Below are 24,718 nucleotides of genomic sequence, written 5' to 3'. Positions count from 1 at the left end.
CTTCAAATGATATTTCCTTTTATGATCTTGTTGTTTGTCCTGATAAGCTCAGCTCATACATGTGCTCGTGAAAGCCGTGTAGTCTTCAGTGGGTATTTACACACAAAACATACAGACGGACATCATCTTTCAGTCACAGTCCAAAGCAGTGCTTCGTACTGATTAAGATTTGTTGGGTTTGAGGATCAGGAAGTTGTTTACTCTAGTCACTCGGCAGACAAAATTTCTTGCACGTGTAAGGCGTTGTGTGGACGTTCAGACCTAAGCAAACTTCTAAGTCCCCTCCAATATGACTTGTCAGGCTGTATTTGCTCATGCTACTCTGGGACAGCAAACTCAATTCCACAGTCTTGTTTGAGTTTGCATAATGAGAGCCTGCTGGCTTCTTGCAGGATAACACCGTTGAGTGACAGCTATGAAGATGAATGAATAAATTTTACATATTCAGATATGTGCCATAAGTTTAGCCGAGTCAATTTGTCATAGGCTGAATCAGGCCATGTTAAGCCACTGTGAGTCTTGCAGAGTCTTTGCGTTTTGTTTACCTTGTGAATTTCTTAAAATAAATAAATAAATAAATAAAGTTTCATGCATTTGACCAAAGTGAACGATAGTTTGTGGCGAGGATTTAGAGTGCACTCTATTTTCTGCCCTAATGAGGCAATGAAGTGAATTAGACTTGAAAATGGCCAGATATTGACAGCCCAAGTTAAAATTGAGTGTGCAGCGTGCAGTGGTATAAATAAATGTATACATTCACATTTTCATTATTCACATGGACTGGAAATTTAAATCTTCAATGAATCTGTCTCACTGTTGATAGGTCCGACTCCAATCAGGGTCTCCTGTGTGGATTGCAGGGTTCGTTTTCTATAGTCATTATCATGTGTTCAGATTTTTTCCATCATTGGCAAATAAGCAAAGAAAAAGCAAAACACTTTGGTAGATAATCCTTTAGATCAGGGGTGTCAAACTCATATTACCTCAGGGGCCACAACAAGTTAAATATATTACCAAGGGGGTCGGATTGGTAAAATCACTATATATAATAATAATAATAATAATAATAATAATAAAAATGCTGTCAATTATACGCAGATTTCGGTATTTGTGGCCAGCCCTAAATTGTTGGACGCAACTGTAAATATATTGTCCCAAAAAAATAACACAAATGCAAAATGCAACGCAGCAACACTCTGCCTGTATGAGTTCCGGGCATGTTATATCTGCCTATTTTGCATATACCTCTATATTGTTCACAGAATGAATAAATGACGTTATAAGGACGTTATTCCTTGTCATACGTGTAGTTGAATGTGTGTCTTATTCAGCATATTTGTGTTAGATTTTTTTGTCTATATTTTTATTTTATTTGTTTAACAAACTAACTTTAAATTGTGTGTAAAATAACGACTTCCAGAGCAATTCTGTGTACAAGTTGCATTGCTCATCTGAGGATTGCTTGTGAAATTAAGACTTTATATGCTTTGACTGTGGCCGGCTGGTTAATTGGTCCAACATTACTCTTTTTATTTATTTATTTATTTTTAATCATCTTGCGGGCCAGATTAAACACCTTTGCGGGCCTTATCCGGCCCGCGGGCCGTATGTTTGACACCCCTGCTTTAGCTGCGCATTGAGTCAATAGGTGTGCTGACTTCCTGTGTGATGCCACATACAACATCAGTTTAGATCCAGTTTTTGTGCAACCTGGCATGCATACAAATAAAATTAACTTACATCAAGGAACTCTCACTGTGATATCAATGGAGCCATAAAAGGCCAAGCTTTTTCTTGTCTGCAAGCTGCCAGAAATTGCAAATGCTGATTACAAGAGAGAGTCATGACGATTGACTTCATCTGCCTGTTATCGTAATATTCATGTCCATGTAAATGCAGTCGTTTTTTTTGTTTTTGTTTTTTTCTAAAAGGTCACCAACCCGTAGAGAAAACGCTCACTGATAAATGTGTCACCTCATCAGGTCTCGCTTACTGACGCCTCCTCACAGGCTTGATGTCATCTCACGGGATCATTCATGAGGAAAGCTCCCCATCATACAGCATTTCCAAGTGATCACTCAAATATAATTGTGTTGTATGCTAAATGGTCGTATTAGCTTCTGTGAAACGAACGTACACACCGAATCATTAACCCATGTTGGCGTTCTCCATTTTGACTGTACATATGTTGGGTATCGATTTCATTCTTCAGCTGATTCGAGAAACAAAAGGACAGAAGAGAAAAGGGCCCTTGAGGTTGAGAATCATCCTCCGCCTGCATTCTCTGCGCATAATAGAACAAATTAGCAATGAACAGCTGTTGCCTGTAACAATGACCTGCTTTAATTTTATCACTACGGACAAGAGGTCTGGCAGCATCTGCATGCTACATCTGTCGGCCTTTCTGATTAGCTCGCCAATTCCAGCGCACACTATATCATGACAAACCTAATTACTGCCTCCCCTTTCTTTTTATGGAGCCTACAAATTGCAAGACGTACACAACCTGAAAAGTCTCAATCAATTACTGTTTGCGCATGTGTCAACTTGGCTTGCGTGGACTCACTTGTGCAAGATCTTTTACGTTGTATCGCTCCAAGCCACCTCTGAGGATATGACAAAGTCCAGCACCACCGCGTTTCACCTTACCAAAAATATACAAGCCAAAATTCCCATGATGATAATGATGACAATTTTAATTATGCAACATAAATGTAAACACAAGGGAAAGTCATCACGGGCCACATTGTGAATTTGTTTGCCCTTGGGGGAATGGTTCTAAAGGTGAAACCTTTGTGTCATGGGTTGGTGTGTAACAGGTGGTTCCAGATGAACAATATCTTGTTTTTAAATTCATAATTTGGTCACAACCAGTACAATTAGGACCAAAAGCTAAACAAATTGCTTGTCTTTTCTTTCAACCAGGAGAGATTTGAGGTAATTTCCAGACTATAGACCCCTTCAAAGTTTGTAAACAATGTGACGCAATTTAAAGGGCGGGGCTTAGCTGGAGGCAGAAACACCTCAGTGGTGTGTGGTTCTAACACCGGTAAGATGACGTCGGAATGGACGCGGAAAACGGCCATTTGAGTTAATATGTGAGTAAACTGACTCCCCAGCACCGTGAATGTTACTTTAAAAAGTTAACTCTGACTGATGGGCCGATATTTACTGACCCCTACGCACTCACGCACTGGATCGATGATTTAACGGGACTACCCACTGTGCAATAGCCGGACATTTAAATCTACCTTATAGAAAAAATGAGCGTATATACTAAAGATAAACTGAAGGCCTATAAATCATTACATGTCTACAACTAACTTCGTCTTGAATGGGCATGTTCAAAATTTAGAATATAACAACTTGAGCGGGGACTTTTGTGTCGTGCGGTCGCAAGTGCTGCCAAGTCAACGACAGGGGCAGAAGACGAGGATATACGAGGCATGGACCTCTCCAACAAAAATTTTACAAGAAGTTATCGGAACCATTTTGGGGGCTTTCGCCTTGACAAAACTGAAACATACAGCTAACGTTTGGTTAGCTAGCGGTTAGCATTCGCGCATGTAGCATGTAAACACAGACTTTTCGTAAGTCCGTGCATGTAAAAATAATCCCATAAATAATGACTAACTTAATTAATTTCAATGAAAACTAATTCTAGCCCTTATCATTGTCCAGCCTGAATCTGGTTGATATGAAGTGTGCGCTGCAAACACGAGCATTGTTGATTAGGGATAGACCGATTATCGGCTGGGCCGATTATTGGCGCCGATATTCAGCATTTTGAGAAATATCGGCATCGGCCATTTTGAAGAATCATATGGCCGATAATAGATCAATTTTTTTTTAAGTGTTAACTTCAGGGAACTAATTTAAATGTAAATTTAAAAAAAAAAGTTTTTATTTTCATTTTTGTCAACCATGGGAACTCTCTGCACCTTCTGTTTTTGATTGAAATTAAAACTAAGATAAGTAAAAATTTAATACTTTGGATATTTTGAAATTTTGGAAGACTTTTATTTTGTGTAGAAAATGTAGAAAAACCTTAAAATATTTTACTAACCCTAAAAGTTGCTCAATGAACATATGCTTTAAAATTAAAAATAAATAAATAAACAAATTACAAATTTTGATGTCCCTCTTTAGTGAAATTGAATATCGGCTCCAAATATCGGTTATCGGCATCATTCTCTACTAATAATTAGTATCGGTATCGGGCCCGGAAAAACCTTATCGGTCTATCTCTATGATGATAGCCGCAGTCCTGCCCTTTCGCCTAATCGCGTTTAACCAAAGCCGTCTGCGATTACTTGACTGGCAGAGGCTGGGAAGTTTTTGTTGGTGCTTTTACAGTTCTGGCAACCAAAAACACAACAAGACGACATTTTCTACAGACAACCAATGTTGTTTACTTCTAGCTGCACTTCCGTTGACTGCAGCGGCAAATTGTTTTTGCCTCCGGTAAACACCGTGACGTCATCGTCACGTAGGCCATGAAGGAGTCCATAAGCCGCTACTTTTTTTCCACAAGCGTTGACCGCTTCCCATCTTAAACGATGATGCGGCTAATTTATGGATTTTCAAGGGCTAACAAGCGTCATGCCACTAGTATGTGTCAGGCCGATCCCAATTATAACCTTTAGCTTGTTTGCTTCTTGTTTTAATCCTAGTCCTCAGTTGTGGTCATTCCCGAGAATGAGGGTGTCTCAATTCACTCAGAGAGCTATCGGTGAAGCCGTGACAGCTATAGCCTGCAAGCTAGCAAGGTGCAGCCTTACAAGCCGTCTTGCATACGGTCACAAAAACAAATAATAAAAAGAGTCCCCGATATTATATTATAATCTGAGTACAGTATAATACATGAGTACAGAGGAAAAACTAATTGTGAAGGGTATAGTGAGGGCGATGGTATACAAAATCATTCTGTGTAAATCTTCCATGTTACAATGTGGACACCTGCAGTTAATAGTCAAGTGTGGCCTAGTGTACAAGTTTTGTGGGTGCCAGTTATATTCAGGTGGAAATTACCGTAATGACATCAAATGAAACGTCGACAGCTTTAACTTCAGGAAAGTGTTGCAATCTATAATTTGTCTTCTTTTTGGGAAATGAAAAATAGTCAGAGACAAGTACAATAGTGGCGTGTTAGAATGACACCTATGGACTTAATAATGACCTTCAGAAAATGGGATTTTGACTCAGTGGTTATAATGAATGAATGCTCAAACTATAGAAGTATATTCTCATGGAAATTATAATACGTAATTACTATCCATTGATGTCAAATCAGACCCAGAGATGCTGCATAGAGCACCGGCCTCCGCCAAGGCCAAACTATCCTGAACATAAAAGATGGAGTTGCCGTATTGAAAAATCCTAACTGATTGGTGGCAGTAATGCACTTAAAATGAGGTGCTAACTGACATATGCAGCAAGATTATTGAATCTGTTGTGTTTCTAACTTGCACTAATCAAAACACAAAACATTTAACCTCTGCCAAGCAGTGGGCAGGGAAATAAAGAGAACTGAGCTAGAGGTGGCAGCTCTGGGAATGGGTTAAATATGCTAAAAGTGGTTGCAGCGGTTCCTCACACAGTTTTATCAGAAATGGACAGTTTATTTTGTCAAAAGGATGTACGGTAATATAATCTGCTTGAGGCTTTTATGCTGTGAGTGAATTAATCAAATGTCAATTTTTGATTTTTTTTTTTTCATGAGCAGGTGGAATACAGCAGTCATGTAACCAATTTGTACTTTAGAAGTTGCCCATTTTAGCTGAATGGATAAAATAAAATGGTGTACTCAAATCCTTTAGTTCAATGTGTAGTGTTTCACAAAATACTGGCATCTTGGGTACAATCGCATGTCCTTCCAACAAACTGTAGCAGTTTTTCCCAAACTGTGCCTTTCACTGCGACAAGTGAAATAAATTCCACAGTGTGGGTAATCAAGGTCTTTGCAACGTATGAGGCGCCATCTCTTTGAGGAAATGAAGCAAAACAAACTCAACAATTGGAATATGTCTTTCAGTGCAGTGCCCTTCCTATTTCCAACCTTTCATGTTAACATTAACAGAAAATTCATATTGCTGCTCTGTGATATCAAGTCTAAATGAGATACTGTCCCCAACACTGGGGGTGGAGCTTTGTGAGCTACTACTTGTTCTCAAACAACTCAGTATTTACAGAGAGAAAAGCGAGCAAAAGTAAAGGCACACTTTGTATTTAATTAGTGGAGCAGCACTATTAAATTACACTTGTCAATTCTTGTGTGGATCCAAGCATACATTGGACACATTACCGAACACAAATGCAGCTTGCTAATGCTAACAGCGCTGTTAGCGAGTGCTAATCTGTGCTAACACCACAGCTCTACTTACCTGCTAGTTTCGATATGACAGTGCTTCCCTGTAGAGCCGTTGCTTCTAAGTCACGGGCGGATCGAGAACCTCAGTCTTTGGTGGTATTATGTAAATCAAGCAATCTTCAACAACACCACTAAAAGAAGGGGAGTGAATGCAATATTCGAAACAGTTCACTGACAGACACATTTTCAGAAATACGAATGTGACAAAAGACTTAATTACTGGTGCCGTTTCAGACTTGATGGTGACAGGCACTCAAAGACTTCAGACTTTTTCCATAATATGTCATCATGCATGCAGTGTCATGCTATTCTCACGGGCCAATAAAAATCAATTTGTGTACCTGATATGGCGTGCAGAAACTATTTTGCCCAACAACTCAGAATACTGTCTCTAATGTATGTATAATGCATTATGTACAGAATGCATTTTGCTGGTGTCTTGGGGCGTCCTGTACTTGGGTGTGTGACCACAGGCTACGCTGATTCCTTGAGAGAGCACCTTGTTAGACTGGAGAGAGATCTACTTCATGATGCTTGACCAATACCATTGCGACCAAATCTTTAGTGAGGGTCGGGCAAAAATGGGTGCTGTGTCAGAGTCTTTAGCCACAATTTCTCTACAGATTAATAACAGAACTCTGTGTGGGAGGGATACATATACAATATGCATACAGGTATATAAATCAGCATAAAGCTCATAAATATAGTATATGCTGTTCTGTTTCTGCCTGTCAATGTTTGTTTTGACGTTTCACAAAAAGAATTACATTCATGAGTATATATATATATATATATATATATATATATATATATATATATATATATATTAGGGGTGTTAAAAAAAAAAAAATATATATATATATATATATATATATATATATATATATATATATATATATATATATATATATATATATATATATATATATATATATATATATTAGGGGTGTTAAAAAAATCGATTCGGCGATATATCGCGATACTACATCGCGCGATTCTCGAATCGATTCAATAATCGGCAGAATCGATTTTTTTTTTTTTTTTTTTTTTTTAGGATTCACACCTTGAGCATGGAAGAATGTTATATGAACGGAACATTAAGCCTTAATATTTTATTTTAATGCTGTTCAAACATGAAACAGATTACAACCTCTATAAGACTGAAATTTCAGATAAATAAATAATACATTTTCTTATAAATCTTACACTCTACAAGCTTACTGATTAGTATTTTCTAAATTTGAATGAAAAAAAATCGCAACAATCGACTTGTAAATTCGTATCGGGATTAATCGGTATCGAATCGAATCGTGACCTGTGAATCGTGATACGAATCGAATCGTCAGGTACTAGGCAATTCACACCCCTAATATATATATATATATATATATATATATATATATATTCTGATTCTTTCTGAATAGAGTATTCATCAAACTTTTTTTTTTTTTTGGGGGGGGGAATCAACTTCCACATATGACTTTTGATTTGTTTCATATTTGATACATCCGGTCACAATGCTTAACCCTATAACGCCAAATGTATAATATTAAACACATCATTTTGAGCCCTCTATTTCATGTTTTCCCATTAAAATCCTGACGTATATAATCTGACACGTGCATTGCACGGATAATCTATTAGAGGGCAGTATCACACAGCTGATGGCTTTTCCAGCAACCTTGCAAGATCATCTCAAATGAGAAAAGAGAGACACTTATTAATAATATACTTATTAATAATAGTGGGAAATGTTCTTTCTGATTTTTGGAAATACTAATATGTTTGATATGTCTGTTTATTATTATATGTTGTACAAATTTAAATGAATTTTGTGTTTTCTTAGATCCAATGTATTAAGCATTGCAAACAGAAGCCTTTACAAGAAACTAAATGGATCATCAGGAGTTTTGAGTTTGGAGCAGTACGTGATCTTGATATTGTTTTGCAATCTGAATGCAAAGAGTGGACTTCTATATCTGTCAGCATTGCTGAACACAGTTGTTGAGCAACAAAAAGATGCGCCGAGCAAGGGAAGATGTCAAAGCGGCTCCATCAGGACAACATCTTGCAGCCCAGCGGAGGCGAGTCCTGACAGATGGCGGGCTCACGTTGACGTTGCGTGTACGTGCGTGATAGATAGCTACCCTGTGAATAACTGCGGAGCCTAATAAGATTTGGATGTAAGAATGGAATCTAAATTTGATTTTAGAGCGTTCTATGGGCCCCGAGCTGCACTCCTTTATCTCTGTCCCTCGCCTGCTATAATGCGGTTGGCTGCAGCTGTTGTTTCACTGGTGTGGTCTCACTGACCCCGCAAGGGAACATTATCACCTCCGCACGCAGGCTTTTAGACTCCCCCACCCCTTTTCTTTGGAAACACTCGAGCACTCATCCTACCTGCTGCTGCCAACCAAACTGTGCTTCCTTTCAAAGCTCAGTCAATATAGTATCTGCGGGAAAGTTTGAAGTTTGTCTTTCTGTGTAGTTTTCTGTTACTCTTGACTGTTTGAACCCACTTTCCTTCCTCCTGAGAACTGACTCCCCCACGATGGTGCTGTTGCTCCCTGGGAGGATTAGACGAGGAGTTCACAGCGGGGCCACTGGGCGATCTGCATAACAGCACCCTACGGTGGAGGGGGGAAAAAAAATAAATCAACATTGATCTAACACAATAAAACTGATGCAGTCTGTCCATGTGGTTGTTTTCTTTGGAATAAAGGTATTACACTTGGAGGACTTGGGACGTTTTCCAACCGTGATGTCTGATGTCGGCCATGTCTGGGTCCTGAGGCCGTCCATAATGCCGCCATTAGATGAAGATTCAATCAGACTTGGGCCATTCCCTGTTCTTTTGCTCCCATCCTCAGGCCATAGGAGAGGAGAGTCACATGATGAGAATATGTGGAAACAAAAATGTAAACTTGACCACAATATTTTTGTAACATATTAACAATGATTCACTGCACACGTCTCTGATACTTTCCACATTGTGTGCACACTCATGCAAATCCGTAATATATGAATGCAGTGGATTTACATACAGTATTGTACACATCTTCACATTTGTACAGTAACATTTAGAGATCACGTTATCACTTCCACTATATGGTGTCACGAACGAACAAATATCTTGGGATGCAAAAGCAGACAACAGTTTGCCTGTTCTCCCTGTCATGGTCCCCTCTGGCTTCCTCCCATAGTCCCAAAACATGCTTGATGGTTTTTGTGAACACACAGTTGTCCAAGTTGTGAATGTGAGTGTGAATGGCTGTCAGATGTCTGAATGGATGTCAGTCGGGATAGACTTCAGCTTCTCTGTGATACTGAGCAAAATAGCTGGAATAAAAAAAGATGAACCTGAAGAAAAGCAGGACTTGGTTTTAATATCAACTTTATTTTTGTGAAATCAATATCCAATGAAAGGAAGTTATCGAGCAATGATGAAGGTGATAACAGGCCGCAACTTTTCCATGAAAATAAATGACAAATGATTCACTTGTTGGCTTTGTACGTCAAAATCAGAGTTGATATTCATCCAAAAATCTGCAGAAAGTTACGGTAGCTTCTCGGCCATTTTGTTGGGCATTGCACTGACAGAAGAAAAACAAGTCAGACGATTTGAATTACTCCAGAACCAACCAGAAAATAGCACTGTCTCAAAAAACAAGTGTGTTCCTTCTTTGCATGTGCTCCCCGTGCCTGCGTGGGTCTTCTATGGGTACTCCGGTCTCCTCCCACATTCCAAAGACATGCATGGCAGGTTAATTGGGTCCTCTAAATTGTCCCTAGGTGTGCTTGTGTGGTGTGGATGGTTGTCCGTCTCTGTGTGCCCTGCGATTGGCTGGCAACCAGTTCAGGGTGTCCCCCGCCTGCTGCCCATAACCAGCTGGGATAGGCTCCAACAGCCCCTGCGACCCTTGTGAGGAGCAAGCGGTGCAGAAAATGGATGGATGCTATTTTGAACCCCCACTAGATTTTTGGTCTGCTCCACAGACTCACAGTAGGGGTGATGCCGGTGGCAGCGCCAAACGGGCTAAAGCTTCAACTGTAATTTTCAGCATTTACGGTATGAGAATTATTTTATTGGCACACTATTTTTTACACCAGGTGTCCAGTTAAAACCCTCACATGCTTTGCAGAGGTCAAAATAAGATCATATTTATTTATTTATTTATTTATTTATTTTTTAACACTCTAAACATACTGTGACCACCTTAAAACTTTTGTTTTAGTACTTTGCGCCCTAATAATCTTTATTTCCTTGAACAAGAGCCAATTTCTCCTTCAATCAGTCATGTGTGATGCGATTCATTTTCTATGCATGTATGGATCCATTCAGCATGGTGTCACACGCATGATAATGTGACGGTTAACTGGATTAATCCGATGTGACCTCTTCAGTCTACCCTGGAGTTTTGCCGGTTGGAGGGCAGCAGGGTCTTTTCCTTGGATCTCACTTTTCTTGTAACGTGTGGCAGCACAATGTTATTCTTTGGGAAAGGTCAAAAGGAAACATCGGACGTGTTGGTTGTAATGGGCCAGAAATGTTTCTATTTGCAGTTTCCAAGCAACACAAGTCAAATTAAGGTTCGTGAGAACTATTAAACACATTTGAAACTAATCGGAAGGAAAATGTGTATCTAGTTTTGAAAGAAGTTCAGAGTGAATATTAAAATATATTTCCAGGAAGAAACCTTTTATTGCTTATTTTAGATTTGCCTGTGTGACCCTTGAATTTAAAAATATGTTTTGGAGAGTGGGTAAAAAAAAAAAAATGAAATCCAGGATTTGAATGTCTTGACACTGAATTGGTTAGTCAGGACATTTGATGTTGCAGCTGGCAAAGACTTTACAATCCCTGCGGGAGGACCGCCCCATCACACCCAATTGACAAATGAACTGACTTGATTGTGTTTATCATACTGGATGATGTTTGTTCACAAAAACTCATTTGGCAACTGTGGCAACATCTGCACATTAAATCAGTGATAACAGAAGCGTGCCAGCACTTGTGATTCTGACTAATCTTGCTTGTCACTGAAACAGGGTGTCTTTTCCAAAAATACGCAGGGATTTGTAGTACGCAAAATTATGGAGCATGCCATACATGTTTACAGATGGCTGATGCTGTTGATTTTATGTTTAATTAAATTGCAAATAAAATGCATTGGCATGTTTAATTTAGCGAGGTCCAGTATTAACTTTTGATTTTGAAAGATGGCACAAAATATTAACATATTTGGTTAAAGATCAAATGAAAAGCAGTATATGTGCAAACTAGTCCATTGTGAGCTCATAACCTTAAAGTATTGCATGTTGGAACTAGTGTTGTTCCGAGACCGTTTTTTGGCTCCCGATACCGATACCGATACCGATACCCAACTTTGCAGTATCGGCCGATACCGATACCATACCGATACTTAAGTTTTTTTTTCCTCAACATGAAAAAGCTGTCCTGCCATTTGTTCAGAGCATTCAAGGGCCAATAGGATATCTTAGATCGGCATGTAATGAACATGTCACATATCAGTGAATGTCGTGCACCAGCAAGACACAAGATGCTGCATCCAAAATCCTATATTAGCGTTGGAATTAATGGTATCGGCATGTTACTTGTGAGTCGTCACCGATACCGATACCACTGTTTTTATGTAGTATCGGCACCTCTGCCGATACCAGTATCGGTATCGGAACAACACTAGTTGGAACTATTGTAAACAGAAGGAAGACCTTTGTAGTTTTATTTATTCATTTATTTATTTGTTTATTTATTTTTGGAGTCATTTGACTGTCCTGTCACCTTCGTCTCTACTTTTTTGTAACAGAGTCCTCCATGCACGCCCTACTATTTGAGAAGCACTGATCTAATGTAATGTAATGTAATCTAATCTAATCATGAAACTGCCACAAGAGAGCAGCCACGATCGGCCACCATTGCGAGTACTGATACCTTGAAATAAGGCCTGGTGGTGGCCAGATATGGTATCTGGTATTGGTAATCGCCAATCCTTCTCAGCAATTCTTGATCACACTTCAGTTTTATGAGTGGCATATTTTTCTTTGAACTGGTTTCAACATTAAGTATATTTTTCCTCTGTTAATCAGTGATCGTATTCTAGTTCAGCAATAATTCTCATAAGTGCAAGGAGAAGGGTTAGTTTATCATGAAGCAAGAATTTTGTAATAGCTGACCTATCAATTCACCAATAACAGACACATTTTCAGTTAACAACAAAAAACAAAACACTTGGGTAATGGAAGGTGGAAATGCAAAGACGAAAGACAAAGCAAGTGTTCTTATAAGGAGGGGAATTTGTTTTTTATTTATAACACACGGTGCTGAAAATGATTCTCCAGCTCAGCATCTATTTTACAATGTTGATCTGCAAGGCAGCGCATGTATACTGTACGGTATTTGGAAACCAAGATTGCAGTGGCACTACAAACACACGCTTGAAACAACAATCTTTTTTTTCTTTTCTTCTTTTTGTACAAAATGGGTACAAACACCAATACAAAATGCTTGTGCTGTTGACAATTTACAAAAACTTTATTTTTTAGACATTAGACACCTGTGCAATTTCATAATAACTTTTCATCTCAAACTATGTGGATATGGGAGGCCAGAGCTCCATTTAGGGTGCAACCTCGGTCATGCGGGTTGCGACACGTTTTCACGTTGGATGGTTACTCATATCTGGCCATCATAAAAGAAAAAAAAGACATGCAAAAAAGCTCCAGTCGTACATTAAACTTGGTCTGTTTGGCGAGCAAATACTATATTATTTACATTTGGACTTGAGCAAGTAGATTCGTAAGGAAACAACAGCCTTTGCTGTGGTGGCGAACATCCCCTTGCTAATTGTCTGCAGAGGAATCGTTCCGTCATTCGCCATCTTTCCGCTCACTTCAGGCTTTTCAACGGAATATTTCCAGACGGCACAAATGAACAGTTGCAGTTTTTCAACATGCAACATTGACAGCGCCTTGTGATGAAATATGCGTGTGCGTGCGTGTGTGTGTTTGTCCCTTAATTAGATCTGGATGTCTGCTCAGGGATCATCAAAGATCTTTGTCCACAACCAGCAAGAAGAGGACTCTTCGGGCTTTGCAGATGGAATAGCACTCACATATGTACAGTAAGGCTTAGAGGAGTGTGTGTGTGTGTGTGTGTGTGTGTCTGCTGGACTGTACAAGTCAGTTTAGAAGGACGGACAGCTTCACTCTTTGTTCTGTGAGGGGGGGGGGGGGACAAGTATGGCTGTGCGAGCACTCGCAAAACCGATCAGGTTCTCTTCACCATGGCTTTTTCGCGGTGAAAGCGACCTCACCCATTTGCTGTTTGAAAACCACACAGTCACATGTTGACAAACGTATAAAAAAATCTTCTGTATATACAACATTTATGTGTCCGACACAAATCACAGATAGCGGAGAGTAACAGCTGTGTTTATTTTGTGAGGATATTTGGGAGGTGGAGGAGCAACCGGAGAGATAAGAGCTAATCCGGTAGCGAACGTCCCTCCTTGCCTCGACTCTGATTGCACTTTAAGCCGACAGCGCTCGCGGGGAAAAACGGTTGCTGTCAAGTTCTGCGCCTGCAAAGTGCACTCGGTACCTGTTTGCCTCTGAATCGTGAGATTCTGACCCTGTTCACCTCATTGATTAGATCATGACCTTCTTTTCCCGATTGGCAGGAACGTTTGCTTCTTTTGCGTCTCTCGTCATGACTGCATCAAAGCGGCTGCATTTGAGTTTCGCTTTTCTTGCAAATGAGCCTTGTTGGAGGAGATGCATCATTAAAGTTCTCCTGCAGGAATTCACCAATTCACAGCAAATGCAGTCATCTAGCTTCAAGCTAACCACCACAGAGGAGTGTTTTCCACCCACTCTTTTCTGGATCCTTTTGTAGGTTTGAATAATTTAAGCACAGCATTTAGAACTCTTTATTTCAGTTCACCCTTGGAGTAGTGTAAAATATGAAGACGCAAGCCCATAAGCGCAGCTGCTGTTTCATTAAGTCTCAATAAAACTTTTTCTTCTACAAAACGTCTGTTAAAGAGCCCGTTTTAACAAGTCAACTTTGATATAGTGCTTGGTAACTTCATAACAAACTTTTGCTCACTCTAAACTTCTTTAGGAAAACTCTTGAACTTGCAGCCAAAAAAAAATTCAGGGGAACATTTCAGATGAATGTTGAAGTGCGCCTGAAGAGAGACAGATTGAGGGGCTGAGAAATCCCTGGCTGAGGCTCAAATCCCTCAATCTCAGTGAGCACCACACATTTTTATATTTAGACATTGTCAAGAAGCAACAGTGACTCAATCAAAATAAGAACAATATAGCAAGGGATTGAGCAACGGATTGAATAAGAGTAACAACATAATTCCTCAAGTATGTTCTTTTACTTTGTATTTTCAATGTCGTTTTTCTTCCATGTTTACCAGAAGGAAACTGAAATATAAAATATTTGGGTGTGTCTTGTAAACCTTTTAATATTAAAGGTCTGTAGCATTCTGTAATGTCATAATTTCCTGAAAAAACAAAATTTGCACTTAACTCGATCCAAATTGTAATAAAACACAATCATGTAATAATTTCACCAATAATGTAATAAAAAAAATAAAAAATAAATCAGGAAATGTTTCCATTATAGGGTGCCACATGCCCCGTTACCTTTACAACACAATTAAACATGAAAATAAATAAAAAAGATCAAGTACATTTAACTGTAACACGGCAGACCAGTTCTCATCAAGTGGGTGGAGCTTACTTTGATTAACTACCTGCAGAGTTGGTTTAACACTAAATAATTCAACTCTGTCAAATGAAAAAAAAAATTAAAGCAGAGAGAGTTAAAATACACTTTGGGGTTTGAAAACAACTGTGAATTATTTAACACCAGTTTACATTCTCAAAACAAAATGTAGAAAATTGGACTAAAATCGAACATATATATTACATTATTGGTGAAGTTTACATTATTAGCTTTGATGAAAAAAATTATCTGAAAAATATAAGTAATTATTGGTAAAAACGCTATTACAATATTTGTCAGGATTATTTTTTTTTTATTACATTATTGGTGAAATAATCATATCATTGGCTTTTATTATGTTTTAAACGAGTTAAGGGCAAATTTGATTACATTGTAGGTTGCTACAAGGCCAATTATCCTTCCTGGACCCTCACAAGACTGGACACGTGACTCGCGTTTACGTGCGAGCACAGCGAGCTCAAAACAAACACAGCTGCTAGCCAAGCAACAAGAAACAAAGACACTTCTCCACGACACTCTCGTATTTGATTGCTGTGATTTTCTATAATCACATTCAAGATGGCTGCCATCTGAGGACACACCTACTGTATACGATGGAAAGTTTTATGGAATTGGTCCATTCTGGGCCAGTGTACTGTATGCCTACATGACACGCCCTCGTTCGAAAGCTCAGCTGAAAGCAGCACCGGCACCTCGCGCAGCTACCATAGCCCATAAAGACAATGGGAAGGTCTGAGTTAAAGGGTCAGGAAAATGGAAACTAATCCTGAGTTAGAGGGAGTCTGTTAAAATATGCACCACTGAAGGCACTTTTTTTTTTTTTTTTTTTTTTTAAACAATAGTGCTTCTATTCTAAGTAATTCAAGTTCAAGAGAGAATAAACCAGGGCCCTCCACACAGGAGGGACTGTCATATCAGGGTTCTGCTTCTTTTTTTGTCTGCTCCCCCCCAAGACAAAGATGCTGAAACTTAAAGCTTCTGCAGGGAGGCAGGCAGGGGCTGACCGCGAGAGGAAAGTGAAAACCTTCAGGAACAGGGAATGACTCTTGTGGAGTGAAAAGAAAAAGAAAAAACTACAACTAAAAAAAAGCCACAGGGGAAAAAAGGCACACGCACGCACACGCACAAAAAAAAAAAACCTGACAGAAACGACTGAAGCCAGAATTGGGCTTGAATGTTCACATGAAAAACTACAATAACCCAACAATTGAAAGCTTCTGTTTCAGTCAAACGTGGAACAGCGCCCGACTTCTGGAGCTGGTCGTTTGATTGGTCGGTGTGAACAGTGTCGTGTTCGGTAACAACCCCTGGTGTTGACGGGACAGTGCGTGGCAGGCCAGCTGACGGGACGAGGGTGTGTGAGTGTGCGTGTTCATGTGAGAGATTTAATCCTCCTCCCCCCCTCCATACATGTCGGCCAGCTTCTTGAAGCGGGGCCCCCAGTCGTTGAGGTAGTCGTAGTCCTGCTCCCCCGTACTGGAGGAGTTGAGAGAACTGACCGAGCCCGTGGTGGAGCCGCTGCCCTCATAGTCAAACACCAGCAGCGAGTCATAAGGGGGCGCAGTGGGGTCGTTGTCAGCTGCTCGGAGACCCTAAACACAAGGAAGATTAAGAATGGTCAGTTTGTGTCTTGAATCAAATTTTTTGATGTAAAAACAATAACAAAGCTTTGCTTCGGTATTTAATTTGCACAGTGGCTGCAATGGAACTTTTAATTAACTCGTAAATATGACAAATTGATATTTTGGTGAATCAGCAGCATTCTTTTGCTTTGTCTTGAGTCATATTTTTAGTGTTATAATTAGTGTTGTTCCGATACAGAGGTGCCGATACTGCATTAAAACAGCGGTATCGGTATCGGTGACTACTCACAAGTGTAACATGCCGATACCATTAATTCCAACACTAACATAGGATTTTGGTTGCAGCATCTTGTGTCTTTCTGGTGCACGACATTCACTGATATGTGACATGTTCACTGCATGCCGATCTAAGATATCCTATTGGCCCTTGAATACTCTGAACCAATGGCAGGACAGCTTTTTCATGTTGAGGAAAAAAATACTCAAGTATCGGTATCGGCCGATACTGCAAAGCTGGGTATCGGTATCGGTATCGGGGGCCAAAAAACGGTATCGGAACAACACTAGTTATAATAATTTGTAGGGCTGGGCGGTATAGCCGAAAAATAAAATCTCAATTGTTTTTTTTTGTCATTCACGACGGATTATGATTTCAATTGGTTGTAAGGGACTTAGCATAAATAGCACAAATAACATAAATCTTGATTAAGTTGATCTTGTTTTAGATGTTAAAGCGTCTTCATGAATTATCTATAAATTGTGTTCTGTCCCTCATGTGACAGTAAATTGAGTCAAATTGTTAAAGGGATCGTTCGGCTTTTTTAACATGAATCTCAATTTCATCCTCACCTCCAGTGTGTGCGATCAGCACTGACTTACCCCTGACAGCGTTCTGTGACACGCGTTCTGGTTCGGCGTTGGACGAGAGGAAAATAGTCCAGCAAGCTGGCTGGGGTCTCGGAAATAAAGCGTTTTTCTTCTAAAAACTATTTGTTTTCAAAAGCGTGATACATTTCCATCACAATACTCTTTTCTGAATAAAGTCAGACGCCATTACCGCCAGCCACTACTTTTCTGTTCGTTCGTTCGTATCACTGCGCGGCGCCCTGTAGAACGCTAACCGACGCACTGCAGCCAGCTAGCTGATACTTCCGCCTGAAGTTGTTTGCCTTTTCGGCGGAAGTATCAGCGAGCTGGCTGCAGTGCGTCGGTTAGCGTTCTACAGGGCGCCGCGCAGTGATACGAACGAACAGAAAAGTAGTGGCTGGCGGTAATGGCGTCTGAAAAGAGTATTGTGATGGAAATGTATCACGCTTTTGAAAACAAATAGTTTTTAGAAGAAAAACGCTTTATTTCCGAGACCCCAGCCAGCTTGCTGGACTATTTTCCTCTCGTCCAACGCCGAACCAGAACTGGTCTCACCGAACGCTGTCAGGGGTAAGTCAGTGCTGATCGCACACACGGGAGGTGAGGATCAAATTGAGATTCATGTTAAAAAAGCCGAACGATCCCTTTAAGTCAGTTTTTGTTACGTAGAAATCTTATGTTCTATTTTTGCCAGTAGATGTCACCCTTGTCATTGTGTGTTCATATGTTTGATTTTGTAAAATGAAGCAGAGCCGCCTACTGGCGAAGCAATGTAAGTAGCAGCTATATTATTGAAAGCCTGCACACGCAGTCACAGAAACGCAAGAATTCCCTCTCTCACCATTGTTTTTTGTTTTGTTTGTTTTTTTGTTTTTTTACGTATTTCGGAGCCTTGGCAGAGTATAATCTGTAAGTCATACCAGTCATAACGCTTTGAAGTATTTGTGTTTGTGATTATTTTAAGTTTGTTAATGCTGAACTTTCTTTAAAAACGGTGGCTCGTTGCTATTAGCCGTTAGCTGCTAACCTGCGCTAAAGTTAGTGTTAGCCTACTTGTGCTAAGCAGTTGTTAAGTGGTATTGCTCACACTGTACATTTATTTTTAGACAGAAGCACTTACGTTTTGTTTTGATCTGCATGTTGCAGTTTCACAAAATACGAAAGAAGGAAGTAAAGAGCCACGGCTACAGCAACCACGTGTCTTTATTTTTTTGTAACTCTTTCACATGTTTAGCTCGCCGCCTAAGTTGCACTAACTGAGGGCAGAAGAAAGTGCGTATTTCAAGCAGTGCTTTAGCGGCACCTGCTTCTAAGAATGACAAATGAGCGCCATTGAAGAGAAGGCTGGGCAGGTGACGGAGACTCCATCCACTTCACGGCGTGGCGACGGATCGAAATCGAAAACTGCCTCCATCCCGCGGGACCCGGCGGGTGGCAGGAAGCCTGCGTGTTTGTTGTGTTTGTGTTTTACCAGGCGGCTGGAACAAGATCAGGTGTGTGTACGTTTGTGCGCGTGCGTGCGCGAATGAGAGACAAGGTTGGATGGATCAAAGCTGAACAGCTGCCAACACCTCTCGAGTGTGAACACGCTGTCACGAGCCTGTCAATCAGCATTTTCTCACATCAGAGTGCCGACATTCAAGTCGTGTGTTTGTTTGTGTAAAAATGTAAAGCTGGCGTGACGAGGCAAGCTGTAAACTAGCAAAATGTGTCCTTTCAGTCGCCATACTAGACCACATATTGAAGGCGAGAAAGAAGTGTCGAGATACATGGCAAGTGAAAGGCCAGCCTGCTGAAGGGCAAACAATCTAACGCTCAGTTCGGCTGTGTGCACACAGGTCGCTTTCGTCCAGGTTGCGTTCACCTCGTGGATGAAGTCCCCGATGTCGCCAGGGTGAGGCACAACGGGCCTGATAGGGTACTGGGACTCCGGGATAATGGGCCGCTCGTCCACCCTGCGGACACCGGGAGGTTTGCTGATGATGTGCTCCAAAGAGTCGGGCTGCTGCAGCTGGCTGAGGTCATAGTCCTACACGGCCGCGGAGTGACACACATGTAATCAAGGTACAGCGGGTCAGTTTGGAGAGCGTGCTAGAGTGTCTTCTCCTGGGATCTCACCTGGTCCTCCTCTCCCCCGCCCTCTTCATCGTATTTCAGTATGTTGTCCCTGACATCATCCTCAGGGTCAATGAGCAGCTGTTTGGTGTGCCTCTCCTTCTCTCGCCGCTTTATCCATACCACAAACAGAAGCACCATGCCTGTAAAAACACAAATGGGATCAAATGACAAATCTGTACTGTAGAACACAATCAACCTGAAATTATTATTATTATTATTATTATTATTATTATTATTATTATTATTATTATTATTATTATTATTATTCTTGAATGTTGAACTGATCCAGTGTATACTTGCTGGATTTCCTACTTACTCTAATGGGTTAAATTTCAAGAAAATCCATTGTTATTTTGTGGAAGATCTGAAAATTACCATAACAATGAAGACAAGACCATTGTATGTATTGTTTACAGTCAATAAAGGAGTAATTTTGCTGAATCAAGCCAAAATGTGGTAGCTACATAAACATTAGCAATTTGATCATTCAAATTTCAATGTAGAAAATCGATGCAGTCGCTTTTGAGACTTAAGAGGAACATAATGAGAGACTTACTACCGTAATTTATGTATGTTCATAGGAACCCCTTATCATAGACAGATACTGCTGGTACGGACATTGATGTAAGTCCGCTTGATCATTTTAGAACAATAGAGGGACAATAATAATTGCAAAAACATTCCAATTATGTTAAAATAACTTGATTGAGTTTCATTTTCATGAAGTACTTTTCTGTTTTTTCATGCACATAAAAAAGCAGCAGATGAGAATCTGAATAATTACTGGTCAAGTACTGTATGTGGCCAATTTGTCTGCAGTTCTAAAGCAAAAAAAAAAAAGACACTAACAAAATACAGGATTGTCTATTGACAGTGATGATGATGTAGGATGTAAAATTGCTGTTTATTGGCAATATATCAAAGCAAAAGTCTACCCTAAGGATCACTCATGTTGGCAATAATCGGGTATTCTGGTTAATATTGCGTTAGTGGAATATGAATTAAGCATCAAAATCCAGCAGCTTTTAGCAATATCAGTGAAGATGACATCACAGTTGCTCAGATCTCAGGTAACAACCAATCGCAGAGCAGCGTCGGAAAAAATATGAGCTGTGATTGGTCGTTGCCTGAGCCCTGAGCAACTGTGATGTCATCTTTAGTCGACAGCAAGTGGCAAAATGGCCGCCCCCCTGAGATGGATAAAAACGGCTGGATTTTGCTTCATTTAATCATAATGTTGTGTTTAGACTAGTGAGGTCACATATAACATATCAAGAAATGTTTAAGGTTGACTTCCCCTTTAAATATGTGTGTTGGTGTGTATGACCCATCAAAGAGACGTGATACTCACTGAGCAGAAAGATGATGCATATCAAGATGGAAATGATTGCTCCGGTTCCCAGGCCGGCAGCTGCCACAGCGCCCACAGTAGTGCAGTCTCCGTTTGGATCACACGGACACACTTTCACTTTGATGACAGACCTGTTGGACAAGGTCGGGTTTCCCGAGTCGGAGACCGTGATTGGGACCTCGTACATGCCTGGCTCCAAATAGACCTGGTATCGCAGACTCAGGCGTGCATAGTTGCCTGTGCAGGAGGAGGAGAACAAGGCCAAATACGTAAAACGTTTACATAATATATTGAACAGCATGAGATACACCACCCGTTTCATTAAGTAGTTTCAACCATCCAGGTGCGCGCTAGCCTATGGGAAAGCCGTGTGGCGGCCATCTTGTTACTCCCACCTCGCGAGCAGACTACTGTATAAACCAGGGGTCTCCAAGTTCGGTCCTCGAGAGCCCCCTATCCAGCCTGTTTTCCATGTCTCCGTCCTTCAGCACAGCTGAATCTAATGATCAGCTAATCAGCAAGCTTTGCAGAAGCCTGATAACGATCCCGATCATGAATCAGGTGTGGTAGTGGAGAGAAACATGGAAAACAGGCTTGATTGGGGCTCTTGAGGACCGAACTTGGAGACCCCTGGTATAAACTATACAGATGATACATATACCGCTCGTAGGCAGTTAGTATAAGGCTGGAGGAGGGTGAGGGGTTTGTGCTGGGGTAGTCACTATTGTTTAACAAGTTAAAAAACAAACCAAAAAAAAAAAAAACACAAGTGGACGGTATATGCTACTTTGAAGATCAACTTTTTCTTTTTTCGCTTAGTTTCTTAGACCTCAATATTAGATTTGGCAGAGGCATCTTTTGTTGAATTACAGTTCTAATTCTTTCATTTTAAAAAATTACACAGTTCGTATATGATCGTATGCCGAGAAACGTTTCTTGGGAGGAGCAATATGGCAGCCTCACGACCTCTAAAGTTTTGGCGAAATCGGCTATCCAGTCATATATATATTAGTGTTGTTCCGATACCGATACTGGTATCGGCAGAGGTGCCGATACTGCATTAAAACAGTGGTATCTGTATCGGTGACTACTCACAAGTAACATGCCGATACCATTAATTCCAAAGCTAATATATGATTTTGGATACAGCATCTTGTGTCTTGCTCGTGCACGACATTCACTGATATGTGACATGATCACTGCATGCCGATCTAAGATATCCTATTGGTCCTTGAATGCTGTGAACCAATGGCAGGACAGCTTTTTCATGTTGAGGAAAAAAAACCTTAGGTATCGGTATGGTATCGGTATCGGCCAATACGGCAAAGCTGGGTATCGGTATCGGTATCGGGGACCAAAAAAAAAAAACGGTATTGGAACAACACTAATATATATATTGATCAGTGGTTCTGGTCCACAATTTAGAGGGAGTAGCCCATCAATGTAGATTATAAATGGAACCATTTAGAATTGTCACAAATTAAATAGTTTTTCGTGTCTTGGTGCTTTTTAGATATGATTTGAATAAATGGGCCATCAATTGCAATATACAAAACGGCGATCACTCTTAGTGGCCGCTTGCTAGCAAATACAAATCAGTGCATGAGATCGAATTAGACGATGAGATAGCACACAAAAGTAAAGCAATGGCTTGACTGTGTGGCAAATGTGTTGCCACTTTGTGAATGTGCTGTCTCATTAAGTAGAAGTGCTGTCTTAAAACTTCTGACTTTAATTAACGTATGATTTGACAATACAAACTTTAGTCGAAGGGTTGTAAAGATTCCTTCCACTGACTTCTGTGAATGCAGCCTGGATTAAATTCTCACTTATTAGCTGTATGATTCGGTGTGAAAGGTTGTCTGTTTTGACATGTGACCTGTGATTGACTGGCAACCAATGTGTAAAATGCAGTTGCCTCAAGTCAGATGGAATAAGCTCCAGCAGTCTTAACTCATTCAGTGCCATTGACGACTATTCACGTCAAAGATCAATTTTTAACTGGGCTGGCAGTGAATGAGTTAAACTGTAAGCCATAATCAGCAATATTAAAATAATAAAAGGCTTGCAATATTTCAGTTGATTTGTAATGAATCCAGAATGTATGACATTTTAGTTTTTTTAATTGCATTATAGAAAATAATGGACTTTATCACAATATTCTAATTGCCAGCCGAGTTAAAAATTGATCTTTGACGTGAATAGTCGTCAATGGCACTGAATGAGTTAATCAAAACAAAACTTTCAAGTATTTGCAAAGGATCAATGTGTTGATTTAGCTCTTGAATAAGTAATTATAAGAGAACCTAATGAGTATAGATTCATTCATTATAAGGCAGAAATATTATCAGATGTGTTGTCATATGGACGCATTTGCATTTGCTCTCACCACTGATTCGTGTAATTGTCCAGTTGCGTCTGATGCTTGAAGGATAAGTCGGCAGTTCAAAGACAAAAGGCCCGGCGTTGGAGTCGGTATCGGCGTCAGCGGCAGTGATATTGACGCCGTTGACATTCTTGTTCATCTGCTCACAGATCTGAGACTCCCTGGGTACGAGCGCTGGGGGGTTGTCGTTAATGTCTATCAGATAGATCTGCAGTGTGCCGGTGCCACTGGCTGCCGGAGAGCCTGAGAGCAAGAAAGGAGGGAGTGTGGAGAAAATCATATCATGTCAGAAGGATGCCAAGAGAAGACGTGTGCTGTGAAAAGGGAAGGGGGGGGGTTGGTGTTGTTTGGCCCAGTAGTTTAAGGCTGACGGATTGGAGCCAAACAGCAGAAAAAAAAAAAAAAGAAGACGAAGAGTTGAGAATCCTCAGCAATGATGATGTTGGTAGAACGGGAGGAGAATCTCTCTGTGTGACAGAAATACTTTTGACAGTGGTGCTCTCAAACTCCTCATTTCGCCTTGCAGGCAAATCAAACGCATCAGGGTCGATGAAGATGCGGCTGCAGCTCATCCACTTGCCAAAAGATGCACATAATGATGACTGTAACGCAATCAAACAAGTCCTTGCCTGTGCGTGTTTATGCCACACTACGAGGGGCACCTACGATCAAGGCATGTCTGTCTGCCAATATAACATGGATGACGAGTAAGTTAGGATTTTGTGCTTATTTTCTAGTCTTTTATTCTCAGGAGTTTACATAAAAAGCCTTGAAAACACATCTGTCCTAAGTCTCATATTTGAGAAACTACCCACTGCTCACAAACCAAGGCCGTTTTCCATGGCTTTGCAGTTTGGGCCTTTTGGTTGGGTTATGACTGTGTTTTGGGTTGGATCATTTGTGACTGTTTCTGGGTCATTGTGTTGTTCTGATGTCAATGTTAGTTGTTATGCAGTGATGATATTTGTAGTTGCTATGTCCCTTCTGATGATGATGTCAATTGCTAGAGTCCAGCCACTCTTTTAATTTGTGTATCACTCTTTTGACATATAGGCCTTTATTCTGTCATATAGAATTGTTCCTTGATGAAGCGGGAGTTTCAGTACGTCTAGGTTTCTCTCAGCATGTTGAAGTTTCCTATCCCTTATTCTGCTCTTCCATGGAAGCTGTTCTTACATGTGTTTGAAGTTGTATTCTATGCATTTCGCCCGCTCTCTGTATCGAGGTTTCTCAGTCAGTTTCTTCAAGTGTTTCCTTCGAG

General features: G+C 40.3%; 1 protein-coding gene and 1 long non-coding RNA gene across 2 annotated transcripts in view; one reads left to right on the top strand and one right to left on the bottom strand.

The window, feature by feature from the left end:
- Window positions 1-12,854: 12,854 nt before the first annotated feature.
- The window catches only part of LOC144013617 (cadherin-4-like), a 273,004-nt gene continuing 261,140 nt past the window's right edge, over window positions 12,855-24,718 (bottom strand). The window contains exons 13-17 of the mRNA XM_077512700.1: window positions 23,461-23,700; window positions 21,072-21,308; window positions 19,721-19,860; window positions 19,467-19,631; window positions 12,855-16,744 (exon numbers count right to left, since the gene is read on the bottom strand). Of these exons, the coding sequence (XP_077368826.1) occupies window positions 16,538-16,744; window positions 19,467-19,631; window positions 19,721-19,860; window positions 21,072-21,308; window positions 23,461-23,700 (989 nt within the window). The 3' untranslated portion in view covers window positions 12,855-16,537. The remainder of the gene's footprint in view (window positions 16,745-19,466; window positions 19,632-19,720; window positions 19,861-21,071; window positions 21,309-23,460; window positions 23,701-24,718) is intronic.
- LOC144013618 (uncharacterized) lies at window positions 18,439-19,852 on the top strand. The gene is made up of 3 exons (XR_013282289.1): window positions 18,439-18,511; window positions 19,441-19,666; window positions 19,760-19,852. It is a non-coding gene; the product is annotated as an uncharacterized LOC144013618 (long non-coding RNA).

The sequence above is a fragment of the Festucalex cinctus genome, chromosome 2, assembly GCF_051991245.1.
Source record: "Festucalex cinctus isolate MCC-2025b chromosome 2, RoL_Fcin_1.0, whole genome shotgun sequence".
Classification (NCBI taxonomy): domain Eukaryota; kingdom Metazoa; phylum Chordata; class Actinopteri; order Syngnathiformes; family Syngnathidae; genus Festucalex; species Festucalex cinctus.
This window is presented reverse-complemented; position numbering and strand designations above follow the sequence as displayed.